We start from the raw sequence: 15348 nt of genomic DNA, 5'->3' as shown, positions 1-15348 counted from the left end.
CCAGTGGCACAGAAACTGGAGCTGGCATTTTCAGGGAGCCAGAAAACGCAGCAAGCATCAGCCCAAAGGACGGTGTGAATTCTTTGTGGCATGCTGAAAGAAGAGCAGAAACCTCTCAGCCGTTTTGGTGCATTAATAATGGAAAATGGGAGAATAATGCAGAAAGAACAGAAACATTTGGGAAACGCTTTTTTTGAGTGTTTGAGAAAACACGTGATGTATCTTATGATGATTAAATTCTTTCATTCCAACAGTAATTCAGGTTGTTGCTAAACAGTTGGTACCAAAAATAGACACTGCTGGATCCAGTCTCCCTGAAGTTATCGATCAGAAAGTTTTCCAAGAGCTGAGTAAGATGGTGCGTCTGCCATTAGTGTTGATTTCCAATAAGTCTCCGCATACCTGATGGGCATCAGGAGCTTGGGAGGTAGCACAGCGTCGATTTTTTAAAGAAAGAGGGAGAGAATGAGCTGGGTAATTATTGACTGATTAACCCGACCTTGCTTCTGGGCAAAATAATGGAGTATTTGAAGTGGAATTCGATCGAGAGAATTAAAGGAGTGTAATGCGGTTTGGTGTTGTAAAAATAGATCTGAGCAGCTTTACCTGGTACCTCTGCCCGCTGAGTGCCTGCAGAGGGGCTGGGCTAGCTTTGCTCCCCGTGAGCCCCAGCACTGCTGTCCCACTGCCCCCTGCATCCATCCTGGAGCTCCCGGGGGTTTGCATGTGGCCCCGAGCAGGACGGGAGCGGGCAGCGAAGGGACAGCACAGTTCGTGATGGCATTTAGTGCCACCCTGGAACTAATGGGGGGTGAACTGAGAGGCTCGGAGGAGAGCCACGGGGAGGATGGGGCGCTGGGACTAAAACGGGAGGAGGCCGTGGAAAGGGAAGGAGCGGTTTGCTTATCAGCCAGCTAATTGCTCCCAGAGAGGTGGGCACCCCGAAACCTTGCGGGTGATGCTGTAGAACAGCCAGGGCTGGAGATCTCTGACAAATGGGCACATTTGCAGCTGCTGGGAGCCGCCATCCAAAGCCAGTCATTCACATAAATTTTGCTGTCTTAGTTGGGTACCCCTCGTGGAGGCAGCTCTGTCGTGGGCCAGGATGAGTCCCCGGGGCTGCTGGCTGCAGCCGCCTGCCCTCGCCTGTGCAGCGCCCACCAGATCGGTTCTGTGCAAAACTACTGTGCTTTTCATCAGGCCCGTTGCCTGCTTTGAGCCATGTTTTAGCGGGACCTCATAGCTGTGCAAACAGAACTACGCTCTTCAGCTTGCATTGTAACTCAGGGTACGTAATTATTGCTGAAAAATTAATTAAAAGGTCTCCTAAACTCCCCCTGCTTTGAGCTATTGATACTTGCTGTTCCCTGTCAGCTCAGTGACCTCCTGCTTTCCAAACAGCAGCTCCGGTGGAGCTGTAAGCTGGAGTACCGGCATGGGACGTGACGGGCTGGGGATGCCGGAGGCAAGCTACAGGTCCCACTAGGTTTGCTGCTGAATGCAAACTGTTCCTTCCAGGGCAAGCGGCTCCATGACCCTGCTGCAGGCAGGATGGGCAGCAGATCTTGGGAGCCGTGTTATTGCACAAGTTGGATTCGAGCTCACACAAATGTCCAGGCAGGGTTATGGCATTTACATGGCTCCCCTTCATCCCTAGCTCTTCATCACCATCTGCAAACTGTTGTTTTAGTGTAGTAATTTGAAAAAAAATGAAATCCCAACACTTTCTCCGAAAAAAGAGAAACTGGAATGAGGCACTGCGCTGCACCGTCTCTGTCTCCTCCACCTTTTGCACAGGTTCATCACGAAAACAAAAGCTCATCACCAAACCAAAATGCTTTGTTGCGAGCAAACTGATCCCATCATTTGTGCTGCTGGATTATACGCAACCAACAAGCGTGGCTGCAGGAGCAGCAGTTAATGCATAGCACGGCTCTCCCTTCATCGTGAGATTTGCCTCCTGGGGGGTGGTTCCAGCTCCGAGGCCAGCCCGGAGCAGCAGGAACAGTCAGAGGAGGACAGCCGCGGGATGAGAACACCCTAGGGGGTAGCTCAGCCGTCGGCCAGCTCAGCGACAGGCTGTGAAAGAGCTTTGCATGCTGGGCTCCCGGGTGCGAGGCTGCCCACGGCCACTCCATCGTTGCAAGCCCAGTTGTTGGTGCAAAACTCCCAGTGTCCGGCCAGTGGACTCGGACTCGGCGCTTCTCAGTGATTGCAGCTCAGCGCCTTTGCCTGGCTGGACTGGCAGCCTGCAAGGAGCACGCTGAGTTTCCAGGATGTGTGAAGCAGGATCCATCACCACTAATAGAAAAGGGTATTTTATAAGCGCAGTCCCACTGATACTACCGATAGCCAGCTTTTAATTAGCTAAAAATATGTAATAGAAATATCAGTTAAAGATCTCACCTGCTTCCTTTTTTAGTGACTTATGTCAAAAGCTACAATTTTAATTTGTTGCGGATCACCTCCAAACACAGCTGGATGGTACAGATGAGGCGTTTCAGGGAGCACCTTTAGTCCCAGGGGATCCATAAGAGCTTTTCAGACCCTTCCGTGCATCATCTCTGTTCTGCTCCTGTGTAAAAGCCTTGTGACATTTTGCACTGACATTGAACTCCAGCAGCATCTCTCCTTGATGCATCTCGAGCAGGATTTGTCCCTCCTGGCACACTGGAAGTTAAAAATCCCAGGGCTGCTGGCCCCTCACAATGGTACCGGACGTCTCCTGTGCCCTCGCTCCTGGCGAAGGCAGATGGATGGCATCACTGTGTCCTATTTCTACAGCTCGGCAAGCAGCTGGAGCTCCTTGTGTTGCTTCTGCGTAGAAGGGACAGTCCTGGCTCTGCTTGGGGCGGTTGTCACGCAACTCTCTCCTGCCTACCCCTCTGCATGCTCCCCCGTTCTGTCATACCTGCTGCAAATGGTTATATTGGTCAGAGTTGAAAAAACTTCAGAAAATTAGGAAAGGGTTGAGTCAGCGTCTTGCAAACCAAGCATCTAATGTTTTTCTTCTTGTTTTACTTAACTTGAATAAATAAGTTGCAATGTCAGACTCGGAGCTCTGTTTCTAAGAAGGAACATCAGCCTTTGGGAACTGAAGGACTACATAGAGGTCATTGGTGTCCCAAGTCTCTTTTGGCAAATGGGACTTCAGCTCAAAAGTCCTTCTCTGCAGGGCTGCTCTCCATCCATCCATCCATCCATCCATCCACCCACCCACCCACCCATCCATCCCCCAGTCTGTGCTGGTCCTGGGGGTTGCCCCGACCCAGGTGCAGGACCTTGCACTTGGCCTGGTTGAACTTCATGAAGTTCTCATGCACCCACTCCTCCAGCCTGTCCAGGTCCCTCTGGATGCCAGCCCTTCCCTCCAGCGTATCGACTGCAGCACTCAGCTTGGTGTCATCTGCAAACTTGCTGAGGCAACCTTGCTGAGGGTGCACTCGATCCCACTGTCTGTGTCGTTGATGAAGATATGAAATAGCATTGGTCCCAGTGTGGACCCTTGAGGGACACCACTTCTTACTGGTTTCCACTTGCACATTGAGCCATTGACTGCAACAATTTGGATGTGGCCATCCAGCCAATTCCTTATCCATCAAATCTGTATCTCTCCAAATAAGAGGCAAGAAAGTTGTGGGGGACCATATGAAAGGCTTTACAGAAGTCCAGGTAGATGACATCTGTAGCTCTTCCCTTGTCCACTGATGCAGTCACTCCATCATAGAAGACCACCAGCTTAGGCACGATTTGCCCATGGTGAAGCCATGTTGGCTGTCTCTCTTCATCTCCCTGTCATCCATATGTTTCAACATGTCTTTCAGGAGGATCTGCTCCATGATCCATTACTGGGCATGGAGGTCAGGCTGACTGGTCAGTAGTTCCCAGCTTGGGGCTGGAACAGCCTTTTTAAAGCAGATTTCATTTTTATTACTTTAAGGCCCTGAAACACTATGGAAAATGTTCCAACCAACTCCGTAGGTCCCTAGGAAGGATTCCTTATGGTCTGCTCCCAGAGACCAGATAGCTCGTGGGGCTGCCAGGTCTGTGCTTCCTCTTTGCATTCACCTTTAAAAATTACCCTACATTTTGTAAATGTAAGTGCCAAGATAAACAGGCACATCAATGGTAACCTGTGAGAGACAGTAAAAAAAGTTTTAAGGCAAGAAAGGTTTATTTTTAAAAATTTCCTTGGAAGAACTGTGGTCAGGATCTTCTTTAATTTTTTATTGAAAGAGCTAACTCTTTGCCAAAAAGATCCTTCTTCCCAGCTTTGTCAGGTAACCCAGTTATGAATTAGTTTGGAATTGTACTTATCTTGATTACTTTGGTTGGTTGTTGTCAGTAAAGAATTGCAGGTCGCAAAGAGGTGAAGGTTTATTAATCCGAACAATAAGTGAGTGAGGAAGCTTTGACGGCTGAGAACCGTATCGTGTGTGCAAAGTCACCGTCACGGAGATGCTCGGGTGTGCTGCAGTGGGCAGGTGTCAGTCGCCTGCAGTTAACTGTGAAGGGTGGAGGTCTGGTGCCTGCCTGCCTGCCTGCTGCTGCTGCCGCCCTCCTGCTCACTGCTGGGCGGCTTGGAGGCTTTTTCCCTCCTCCTTTATTGCTAATGGTGAACGGCAATGCTGAGTGTTTGGGTGCAGGCAGGAGTGTCCTCCCCCGCCCTGAGGAGCACCCTGTGCGGCAGCTCTGGGCACTGGTTCCTTGTGTTTGTCCCCTTCCCTGTTGCGTGGGGGATGCTTTTGGGAACTCGGAGAGCGCTGCGGGAAGGGGAGCACGAGGGAGTCGGTTTTTCCTCTTTCCCAAGCAGCTGAGGCTGTGCTGGAGCTGAGTGGTCTTACTGGCCTGGGCTGGGCGTTTGCCCTCTGCCGGGCAGGTGCCCTGTTTGCTGTTGGCAGAGGGAGAAGAAAGAGCTCCCACTGCTGCCTGCACCCCTGCCTGCACCCCTGCCTCCCCTGTGCTGCCTGGGCTCCCCCCAGGGCAGGTCATAGCAGGTCCTGGGGCTTCTTGGGGGTGTAAGGCTCGAACCCAGACCAAAGCCTCCTCCCCCGTCTCAGTGGTGACTGAGGACACTGTCCCATGGTGCTGGTGGCCATGGGGGCATCCCTGCTCCCCTGCTGTGCTCAGTGGCAGCAGGAGTGGAGCAGATGCCCTGGGTCGGCTGTGGGATGCAGGGAGCCTGGCCCGTCCTCTTAAACATCATGTCTTACCCCTTAGCGCTGCTCTGCTCGCTGGGGTGACTCCAGCCGTAGCGGCGGTGATGTTGTGGTACTTCAGCTTCCTGTTGCTGAATGTTACTCGCCATGAACGGTTAAATAGATTTGAGTGAGTCACTTAAACAGACGCCATGGATGTGAAAATAATTGTCTGGGAAGCCTGTGCCTGCCAGGTCGCCAAGTAATCCTCACACGTCCTGTGACTCAAAGCCAGCCAGAAGGAGTGTTTTCTCCCTGCTGCTCAGTTGGAAGTATTTTAAGGGAAGGCAGCCTAGCTGACCGTGTCCTGTGTCCCTCCATCCATCCATGTGGTCCTGTCCCCTTCCTGAGCGGCCAGCTCGGGGGGATGCTCACCTGCGCTCACTGCTTGCCGTGTGTGTCGTCAGTGATAGCATCACTGCAGCGTATCCCTCAGCCTGAATTGACAGGAGAAGAGAAAGTACGTAGCAGCGAGTTACGTGAAATTGTTTCATAGGATCGAAGGTGGATATGGGTGGGAAGGGACCTTGGAGGTCCCTGGTCCAGTACCTTCCAGCAGGTCCATTAGATCAGGTTGCTCAGGCCTTCACCCAGCCACATGCTGAATATCCTTAAGGATGGATGTCCCACAGCCTCTCTGGGTCCGGCGTTTGACCGCCTTCATGATGACAATTTTTTTTCCTAATATCTAATTTGAATTTTGCGTGTCCCAGCTTGGTCCATCACCGCTTGTCCTGTCCCTGTGCACCTTCAAGCTTCAGCAAGCAGCTGAAGATCACCTCCAAGGACGAGCAGGAGGTCTGGCTCCAGCTTCTCTCCACCTTCCTGCTGGGTAGTCGTAGGCAGCAGTAGGAACCCCCTTCGCTTTCCGCTTCCCAGATGAACAAGCCCAGCTCTCGCCCTGTCCCCGTGTTGGCGGCAACCTGTTGTCCCCCAGCACTCCTGGGTCTTTGTCTGCTTCCCCATCAGCTGGGCTCAGCCTGTCTGGGTGCAGGGAGTTACTCAGCCCAGGCTGGTTTGTTTCTTTATTAAATACAAGTTCTTTCAAGAATGGGAAAAAAAAAAAAAATTAGTCACTTAAATGAGAACTCAAACTGAAAATGTCTTCTTCCTTTCCCTGCATTTGTGCTTATTCTCTAGCAAATGCATAATTGTACCACTTCACCTGGTGGGGCCGCTGTGTTGACTTGCTCAGAAATACCTGGAGCCTGGGGTGAAGGTATTCGCAGATGTGTTCGTTTTCTCCTTTTCCCAATAGTGCTGAAGCTCTTAGCTCTGAGTCAGAAATGTGTACAACCGTCGATAGGATGTGACCTTCCCCCAGCACATTCCCATCATCATGATTTTCTAATTATGCCTGTGACTGGCACCTGGGAGCGTACAGCATCAGAGCTACCACAGCCATTGAAATGACTCAGTTAATGTGCCTAGAGTCTATTAAACAAAGTTTTATTTAATTAAGTAGGTCTTGATCTCATCAAAATCAAGAGGGAGCATTAGGGTGGCAGCATTTCCGAGCAATCATATTTGAATGGCAGGTGGTTTGTACTTCCTTTAGTATCTGCATCTTGAGATATTGCAACGTGCTGGGCTCACTGCTGAGTTTTGGGGTTGGCCAGTCCCATGGTCGGGGCACGGTTACGTCCTTGGCAAGCCAGCCGGGCTGCCACAAGCCCATAGGCAAGCACAGGGCGTTTCGTACCACCCAGCCTTTTTGCAGGTGCGCAGCATGAAGGGCTGTGCAGGCAGAGCACGGTTGGGTACCTGCGTGCTGGGCACGGGTGCTGTGCCCCCCACTCCAGCCTTGCTGCTGTGCTCGGGGGGGTCTGGCAGTTTCTGAAGCACAGAGTAGCGAGGGGCACACCTGCACGTCTTGGCTCCTTTGAGGACACTCTGGTTTCTGGGATGGGAACTTGTCTGAGATCACAGACTCACAGAGTGGTTTGGGTTGGAAGGGACCTTCAGAGATCCTCCAGTCCAACCCCCCTGCCAGGGGCAGGGACATCTCCCACTAGATCAGGTTGCTCAAAGCCCCGTCCAAGCTGACCTTGAACACTTGCAGGGATGGGGCATTCACAGCTTCTCTGGGCAACTTGTGCCAGTGTCTCACCACCCTCATGGTACAACATTTCTTCCCGGCGTCCAGCCGAACCCCACCCTCGTTCAGTTTAAAACCGCTGCCCCTTGTCCTGTCACTGCAGGCCCTGGTCAGAAGTCTCTCTCCCTCTTTCCTATAAGCCCCTTTAGTAGTGAGTGGCCGCAGTAAGGTCTCCCCGGAGCCGTCTCTTCTCCAGGCTGCACAGCCCCAACTCTCTCAGCCTTTCTCCATAGCAGAGGTGTCCCAGCCCTTGGCCCATTTTGGTGGCCTCCTCTACGAGGTCCATGTCTGTGTTGTGCTGGGGACCCCGGAGCTGGACGCAGTGCTGCGGGGGTTTCTCAGGAGAGCGGAGCAGAGGGGGAGCATCCCCTCCCTCGACCTGCTGGCCACGCTGCTGGTGATGCAGCCCAGGAGATGCCTGGCTTTCTGGGCTGCAAGGCCACATTGCCGGCTCATGTCCCATTTGTCACCCACCAGAATCCCCCAGTCCTTCTCTGCAGGGCTGATCAAGGAGCTTCGCTCTGATCTGGGTTTGCAGAGCACAGCTTGTGGCTTGGAGATGCTGCTGCAATGCAGAGAAAAGTCCTACAAGACATGAGTGCCCGGAGATGTTGCAATGGTTGTGCTGTCAGTGGTGGTGAGCTCAGAGCCGATTCCTGGCGTTTGCGCGTGGGAGTGAGGGCAGGTAGCCCTGTGCCAGATCCCATCGGTGAGGCAGGGCTTGCAACTTCCCCGTCTGATTTACTTCTCCGCAGTGTGGCATATACTGTAATTTCCCCCTCGCTTTAGCTGACTCAGTAGTCCTCGCAGCCCAGGAGACTCTTGTAAAAGCCCTCGCAGTCTTGGAGAGGCAGCCCTGGGGAGATGCTGAGACTCAGCAATGGGCTGCGTGCTCGGCAGGGCTCTTCTCCCGGTGGGAGCCGCGTGCAGGTTGCGCGCGCGTGGGATGCCCGTGGGGACAAGGAGGAAGGGACTTGCTTGTATTTGTTTTTATTTGCAACTCCTGTGCCCCTGCCCATTGAAATACAAGAATTGCTTTACACCCTCCCACCACTGCTGGGCTGCTCAGAGTCATTCCTGAGATGTGGGCTGTGGGACTGAGGGGGGTGGTTTCTGGCCACTTCAGCCCCTGCTTTTCTGCCAAAAGCAGCAAATTCAGGCTGGGGAGTGAACACACACACACACTGGCTGTTAGTCAGGGGGTGCCAGTGGAAGGCGTGACCTTTTGTAACACCCTGGGGAGGGCTGGCTGGCGTGGCAGGGGCTTGGGGAGATCAGCCCTTGGCGGGCAGAACGTTTTTGGTGTCCAGCAGTGGTTTTCTCTCCACTACAGGAACCAGCACTGTGGACTGTGTATCCCTTCCCTTCCACTTTCTGCAGAATGCTGGGTATGGGGCTGTGCGGGCAGTGGGTCCTGCAGAATGGCTGCCCCGCTCCCTGCTTGCCTGACCAGCAGCAGGGTTATTTCCAGGCTCAGGACTGTGAGGAGAGTCCAACAGGGTGCGTGGGGTGGAAGTGCTCCCAGGCTGGAGATGGGAGTGCTCGCAGCTCTGGTCTCCACATGCTATGGGGCCGGGCCGCAGATCTTAGTGGCGGCTCCAACACATCCGTGTTTGCTCTTTTCTTTCTCCCCAGAAACGAAGGAGGAGCTGGAAGAGCTGATGTCTGACATAAAGAAGACGGCGAACAAAGTGCGCTCCAAGCTAAAGAGTGAGTATTTGCCTGCGATGCTGCTGTGGGGCTCTGCCTCCTGCGCTCCTGCCCTGCAGCCCTGGGCAGCGGGTACTGCGGCTCCCATCCTGGGCTGGGGATGCAGCAGGCAGGGAGCATTGCTGCCCTGGCTCCTGCTCCATGCCCCCACTGCTCAGCACTTCCCACTTGTCCCCCACGACCAGAAATGCCGTGGGACCCTGGCTGTCATCTCAACCCTGTGCCAGCAGCAGCCATTTGACTCAGGTCAAGATAGTTTTGGGGTGGTTTGCTCTAGGCAGGAAAGGGCAGGTTACAGATGCACAGCCCAGCCCCGTCTGTGCGTCCTCTGGCAACCGGAGCTGGCGCTGGGAGGGGTCGCAGAGCTGGGAGAAGGGACAGCCAGAAGTGGCATCTGCCATTGCTTTGCAGGGATCACCCGGGGATGGGTGTCACCTTCCCTCCCCCTAGCATCCTCTAGCTGCTTTTATTTGCCCTTTGTGAATTTGCCTCCTTGTGCCCCATTCCCAGGATGGAGGTGAGGGAACGGGGCCATGAGCACCTGGTGGGCTGCGAGCAAGTCCCATGCCACCAGCACTGGCAGGTGTTGGGCTCTCCTGGTGAGCCCTGGCTCTGAGCAAACCCGCGGCATAGCCAAAGGTTGGGTTGCCAGGGCTGAGTGGTTGAAGAGGTGCTGCTGTGGGACTTGAAAGCCTCCAAGAAGAGCTGGCTCTTGCCCGGTGAGCCAGGTTGGCACGGGCAGCCTAGGCAGGTGCAGCACCACGGGGTCCCATCCGGAGAGCCATGGTCCCTCTTCCCCGTGCAGCTCCGGCTGGGCTGGGTGGTGCTGCCGGCTCTCCGGCGGTGTGCTGGCACGGGGCGTGCTATCCTGGGGCTTGTGCTTCTCACTGCCCCCATCCTGCTCCCACCGGGCTGGTCTTGCTTTTCCATCCCCAGTGCAGGCTGCATCGCTGGTGGCTCTACCCAAGGCAGCAGTGCCTCCTGCCCGTCCCGGCTACGCTGCTAGCGTAGCCGGGACGGACAGGAGGCACTGCTGCCCCCAGACATGGGCTCTGTGGGGCAGGTGGTGGGGAAGAAAGGGGCCGTTGGGCTCAGGGAAGGTTATCCTGTCTTGTCAGCACGCCCCGTTGTCTTGGCATGCCTCCACCTTGGGCAGTGCAGGGACAGAGTGCGGCCAACATGACCGTTAGTTTCCACCATCGGAAGAGTCAATCGATGTCTTTGACAAGCGGGGAGTGAGAACAACGTGACTGTCAGCCCGCCCATGGCCGGGGTTGTGCTGGAGCACTTGGACGAGGCCAAAAGCCCAAGATTGGACCCCAGGGGATTCAGGGGGTCAGTGAGGACGGCAGCATTTTGAGGCAGGAGGCAAGTCACCCCGATGCGGCTCGGATTTGCCTGCAGTGATCTTGGACATCAGCGTGGGATTTGGTTGAGATTGTTGCAGGAGACCTGGCCGTGTCTGAAGGGTGGGAGAGGAGCTGGTGCTTCCGCCATGGCAGCAGTGTTCTCCCTCATCCCAGGGTTTCATGGGAGCCTCGCAGTCGTGGAGGACTTAGATACGGCTGGAGCTGTTCGTTAGGTTCATCACCACTGGCGTGGCCATGTCCCATGTGCATGCCAGAAGGGGACTTGTACCTCTGTTGTCCCCTTGCTGCCCTCTGTCCTCCTGATACATGATCTCAGCTAGACCCAGGAAGGAGAGCTAGAGGCCAGCTTACCCATTTTATAGACCAGGGGATCTCTTCCCGTGGACCAGAGCCCCCCCGGCCATACTGGGATCCCTGGTGTCCAGGTGGGGACAGGGTTTAGCCTGTGCAAAACAAAAATCCTTTTCCATAGGTGTTTTGTTCTGTGTTTTTTAAGGGGCTTTGTGAGCCTGAAGGATTGCAGGACAGGCTCCGATTCCTGTTTCCTTCTTCCAGAAAAGACTCACTGGTATCATATTTACCTGGAGCAACAGATGAGTAGTCCTTGTGCTTTGTCCCAAATCGCCTCGTGGCTAGCATGATCAATGAAAGAAAACAGTCAGGACTGATCAAAAACACCATCTGCTGACAACGAATTGACTTCTTTAGGACAGACATTGCTCATGCAGTGGCTAATTCTAATTACCAGCTTCTTGGGAAAATGTGATTTTATTAATTATCATAAATTTGCAATGTTTGCCAATACTGTTCCTTGGGAACAGGGAACAGTTTATGACAAGTGTGGAGGAAGACCAATTGCTGATGAAATATGCTGGGCAGGCAGCAGCCAGGGCGCTCACAGGCAGGGGGGTGCACAGGAGAAGTGCCGTGGCCGTCTGGCTGTGTGGGACGGGACCTTTCAGATAATCTCTAGATACAGACGCTTGTTCCAGGAGAGAATAGGAGGCAGTGCAGAATTTGTGCTGATGTTCTCCAGCACTTCCCCGGAGCACGCTGTGCTGTTCCACACCCTCTGCCAGCACCACAAAGGGTTCCCCAGGCCCACAGTCCTCCTTACAGCGCTGCTGCTCTCTGCAAGGTGGTACTGTGGGGCCGCCCGTGCTAACCAGCACGCAGCAGAAACACAGATGCCCACCGTGGTGGTGGTGTCCTGCGCTCTGCCCTGCTGCGCTGGATGGTGATGGGCAGCCACTGGGCAGCTCCAGGGAATGGGAAGCCCCTGCTGCAGGAGGAACCTGCCCCATGCTGGGCTCGTGGGACCTGCTCCAGCGTGGAAGGTGCTGGGGACAGCTGGGCTCAGAGAGCTGTGGGACATCTGCATTGGGAATGGGGTCTTCAGCCAAGCTCAAGGGATGCCACCAGCTCACACCTGTTGGTCTACATGGAGACATTTATGTATGCACGCTGGGCCAGCCTGCTGATGGGAGCTTTCTTCCAGGCTTTTTAAGTCCCTGAATTTAAGTTTTTGAATTAGCATGTCCTGAGCTGGCCTTGAGGAGCAGATTTGCACTGCCTTGCTCTGTGCCAGACCTCCTGCCCTGCAACCCCGTGCCCTCTCCCTGCCCAAACCATGGTGGGACACTGAGAAGGGCAGCACTCCTCCCTGCTGTGATTTATGGTCTTCGGGCAAGTGAGGAATTAATCTCACTTAGTTGCACTACTGGGCACGATTAAAAGGGCAAATCTCTGCTTTGCTGCAGAGGACTGTTCAGCAAGGTGAAGCACGCTCTCGCCAGCCTGGTGGGTCCTCCCTGTGCAAGGCCGGGTAGCTGGCAGACCTACTATTTTTAGGGTCCCTGCAGAAGTCTTGAGCTTTGGTATTTTGCAGAGACATTTTAGCTCTGGGTTTCCTCCTCCTGCCTAGCAGGGGGAGAACAGCAATCCATTTTGTTTGAATACCAGAAAGTACAGAGATCAGACCCGAGCTTTACATCAATTTTGTATTGAAATCCTCACTTACCAGCCTGGGGGTGATGGGTGCTGCCCTCGACAGCATCAAGTCTCGGCTGGTGGCCAGGCACTGAGTCCTTTGCAGTAACGAAATGGGGCTTTGCTGCCGGTCCAGGCTAAATCACGGGTTAGAGTCAGGAGCTGGGGACTGCTCAGGGCTAGATGCTCCTCGATTCGCAGGCTTCAGTCTTTTACAGTCCCTTTGCCAAACAATCCCTTTTCCTTCTCTAAACAGCGTGAAATAATCTGTGTCCTTCTGCCCTGACCAGGTATTGAGCAGAGTATTGAACAAGAAGAAGGACTGAACAGGTCATCTGCTGACCTGCGGATAAGGAAAACTCAGGTGAGTCTCTGCCCTGTGGCACCGGGAAGGGGAGGACGGGAAGCGGCTGGAGGCAGTTGAGGGGTCCCAGGAGGTGATGGGAGAGGAGGGCTATGCTTGGCTTGAGAGCAGTCAAGTTCTGGTGTGCAAATACTGGGCAAAGTAATGCAGCACATTTCCAAATACATAAGTGAAAAAGCCAGCCTGAAGGACTCATGACATAAGTACGTGCAGAGGGAGCTGTGGAGGGGAGGGCAGCGTGCATCGGCTTTGTCCTTGTGTGCAAGTCCGGGTGTCTGCGTGGACGAACAGGCGGGTGGGTTTCTGCACATCCATGTTAAGCATCTCACTAAAGGTGATTTTGACTGGAGCAAAAATACCCTCTGAAGTGCCAGCTGTCGGGGGAGAAGATTTGCCTGCAGTGTGTTCAGAAACCTGAAGTCTCTGTGTGTTTCTGCAGTGCCTGGAAGGATGCTTGAGCAGCTCGTAAATGAGACCAAGGCTTACTGATGCAGCTGGGTAACTCACCTAAAATTTCACTTAATCTAAGAAGGCGGGTGGTCTTTCAGAGAGTATTGTGCAGGCCTGCAGCCTGCTGGAAATGTTCTTCCCTCTTGGGGCTGTGGTTGCCCCTCCACCAGGCATCGATGTGGCTTCACAGTCCAGGAAACGTTAGACTTTTGAAGGGCTGACACAACTCTTCCTCTTGTTCCCATGAAACCACCAATAACTAGCACCTTCTTTTGATGGGCTTCTCAGCAGGGTTATCCAGGGGTAGAGGCAGAGATGGGGTGCACCTCCCTCTCCTCTGCCTGGGTGGTCCCGAGGCTGCGTTACGCTCAGTTGTGACGAACGGTCGTGCTGCTTGCGCTTCTGTCTGCAGCCAAGGCAGGGTGGAGCATGTTGGCTCTACAAGAGATGGGCGTTGAGGGACATGGGGCTTGTCCGTGGGTCCAACAGCACGCACTAGAAACTGGAAGTCACCAATCCTCCTTTGAGCCGGAGGCTGGGCTGCACGACCTCCTGAAGTCCCTTCCAGCCTGAATTATCCTGCAATTCTGAGTAACTCCCCTCCCACCCCGCAAAAGTCAAGAAATAGCTTAGAAATATTTGATGAAAGAAGTGTTGGAGTGTCTTGTAGGGAGGCTTTTCTCTCTCAGGAGCAGCTGATGGCAGTGGGAAGGTCTGATTGCTGCAGGTGTCCCTGCTGGGCACTGCTCGGGTCCTGGCCTGAGGCAGCTGGAAAGTGAGGACAGGTCACAAACATCTCTCTGATGTCCGTGGTGGGTGCTAGTAGGAAGACTTTGAGAACGCCAACAGAGAGAGCGCAGTCAATGGGGTCGTGGCAAGGCCAATGACTTGGCACAAAGTGCCAAAAGAAAATTTCCTTGGGGAAGCAGCAGGCAGGCACGACCCATGAAGGCAGTGCAAAGCGCCGGGGGAGTGCTGGGGGAAAGGACGTTGAGGGGGAGCTGGGGACAGGGGAGATGACTGAGCTTCATACACCCCTCATACAGCCTGCGGAATCTTCACAGGTCTCAGGTTCACTCAGAAGCATTTGACTGCTGATGACCTGAGGTCTCATAAGACAAGGTTATGCATGGTCTCCAGCTGCTTTTGAAACCAGGGCTTGAATGCCTAAATAATGTGTACTTTGTGAAAACAGGACATGCTTTTACTCATTTTCTGAAGTCAGAGCTATGCAATTGTCTTGGACATCCCCGGACTGCAGAGCATGTCAGGATGGAGGCAGGAGAGACCAAGACCATGGCTCTAGTGGCCTCTGTTGGATCAGCCAGCGGTGCAAATTTATCTGGATCAGGCATAGGCATGCAGTGGCACCTTGGCCCCAGCACATGTGCAAGGCTTTGTGCTGACGAGCTGCCGTGCTCTGCTTGCAGCATGTGCGGGAGGGTAGGTGGCACCTGACACTGCACTTACAAACGTGTCGTTAACTCCAGGTTTTAGAGGAAAGTGGATCCAAAAGAGTGAATTTGTGCTGCGTTGGTATCTTGTGTTGTGTGACCATGGCATTTTTTTATTGAGTCCATCCGTTGTCAGCTGTGGCCTGAGCTCTAAAAGCTGAACTTGATGAAATGGCACTAGACAGAGGAGATTACTCGTCTCCAGAAAAAGTGTACAAAGCAAACAAGTGTTTCATTTAGAGATGGTGTAACTTGGCCATACTACTCAGTAATGGGCTGAAAATGTGGGTTAATTCTTGTGGGGAAGTGATTGTGAAAGAACATGGTGTTTTACTGCTTCGGACCTCCATCTGCCAGAAGGAAAGTCAGAGGCTTGATTGCATGAACTGTTTGACGAGAGCTTCCCCCACCATCTGCATATCACCCTCGATGGAGCAGCTCCCTCCAAGGCCTTTCTAGAGAGGTGGTGTGTCTGCTCGGTGTTGGCTTTGTGGTGTCGCCCCAGGCCGTGGGCGCGGTGGGGAAGCACGTCCATGGGGGCCTTCTCAAGTGTGGGGTGTGACCCAGCTTCTCCCTTCCGCTTGCGCTGGGGTACTGCTGCCTTTGGGGGTACCAGGGTGATGCTCCAGCAGACCCGTGCTGAGGATGGGTGAACCTGTCCCTGCTGTACAAGAGTGATCAGGTCCTGATGGCAGGATCAGGCCATCCACTGACA

At 53.8% G+C, this 15348-nt stretch overlaps 1 protein-coding gene across 2 annotated transcripts in view; it reads left to right on the top strand.

The window, feature by feature from the left end:
* The window catches only part of STX1A (syntaxin 1A), a 75661-nt gene that overhangs the window by 35804 nt on the left and 24509 nt on the right, over positions 1-15348 (top strand). For both annotated transcript variants that reach the window (XM_050908892.1, XM_050908893.1), the window contains exons 3-4: positions 8932-9006; positions 12656-12729. In XM_050908892.1, coding sequence (XP_050764849.1) covers positions 8932-9006; positions 12656-12729 — 149 coding nt within the window. The remainder of the gene's footprint in view (positions 1-8931; positions 9007-12655; positions 12730-15348) is intronic.

The sequence above is a fragment of the Gymnogyps californianus genome, chromosome 20 (assembly GCF_018139145.2).
Source record: "Gymnogyps californianus isolate 813 chromosome 20, ASM1813914v2, whole genome shotgun sequence".
Classification (NCBI taxonomy): domain Eukaryota; kingdom Metazoa; phylum Chordata; class Aves; order Accipitriformes; family Cathartidae; genus Gymnogyps; species Gymnogyps californianus.
This window is presented reverse-complemented; position numbering and strand designations above follow the sequence as displayed.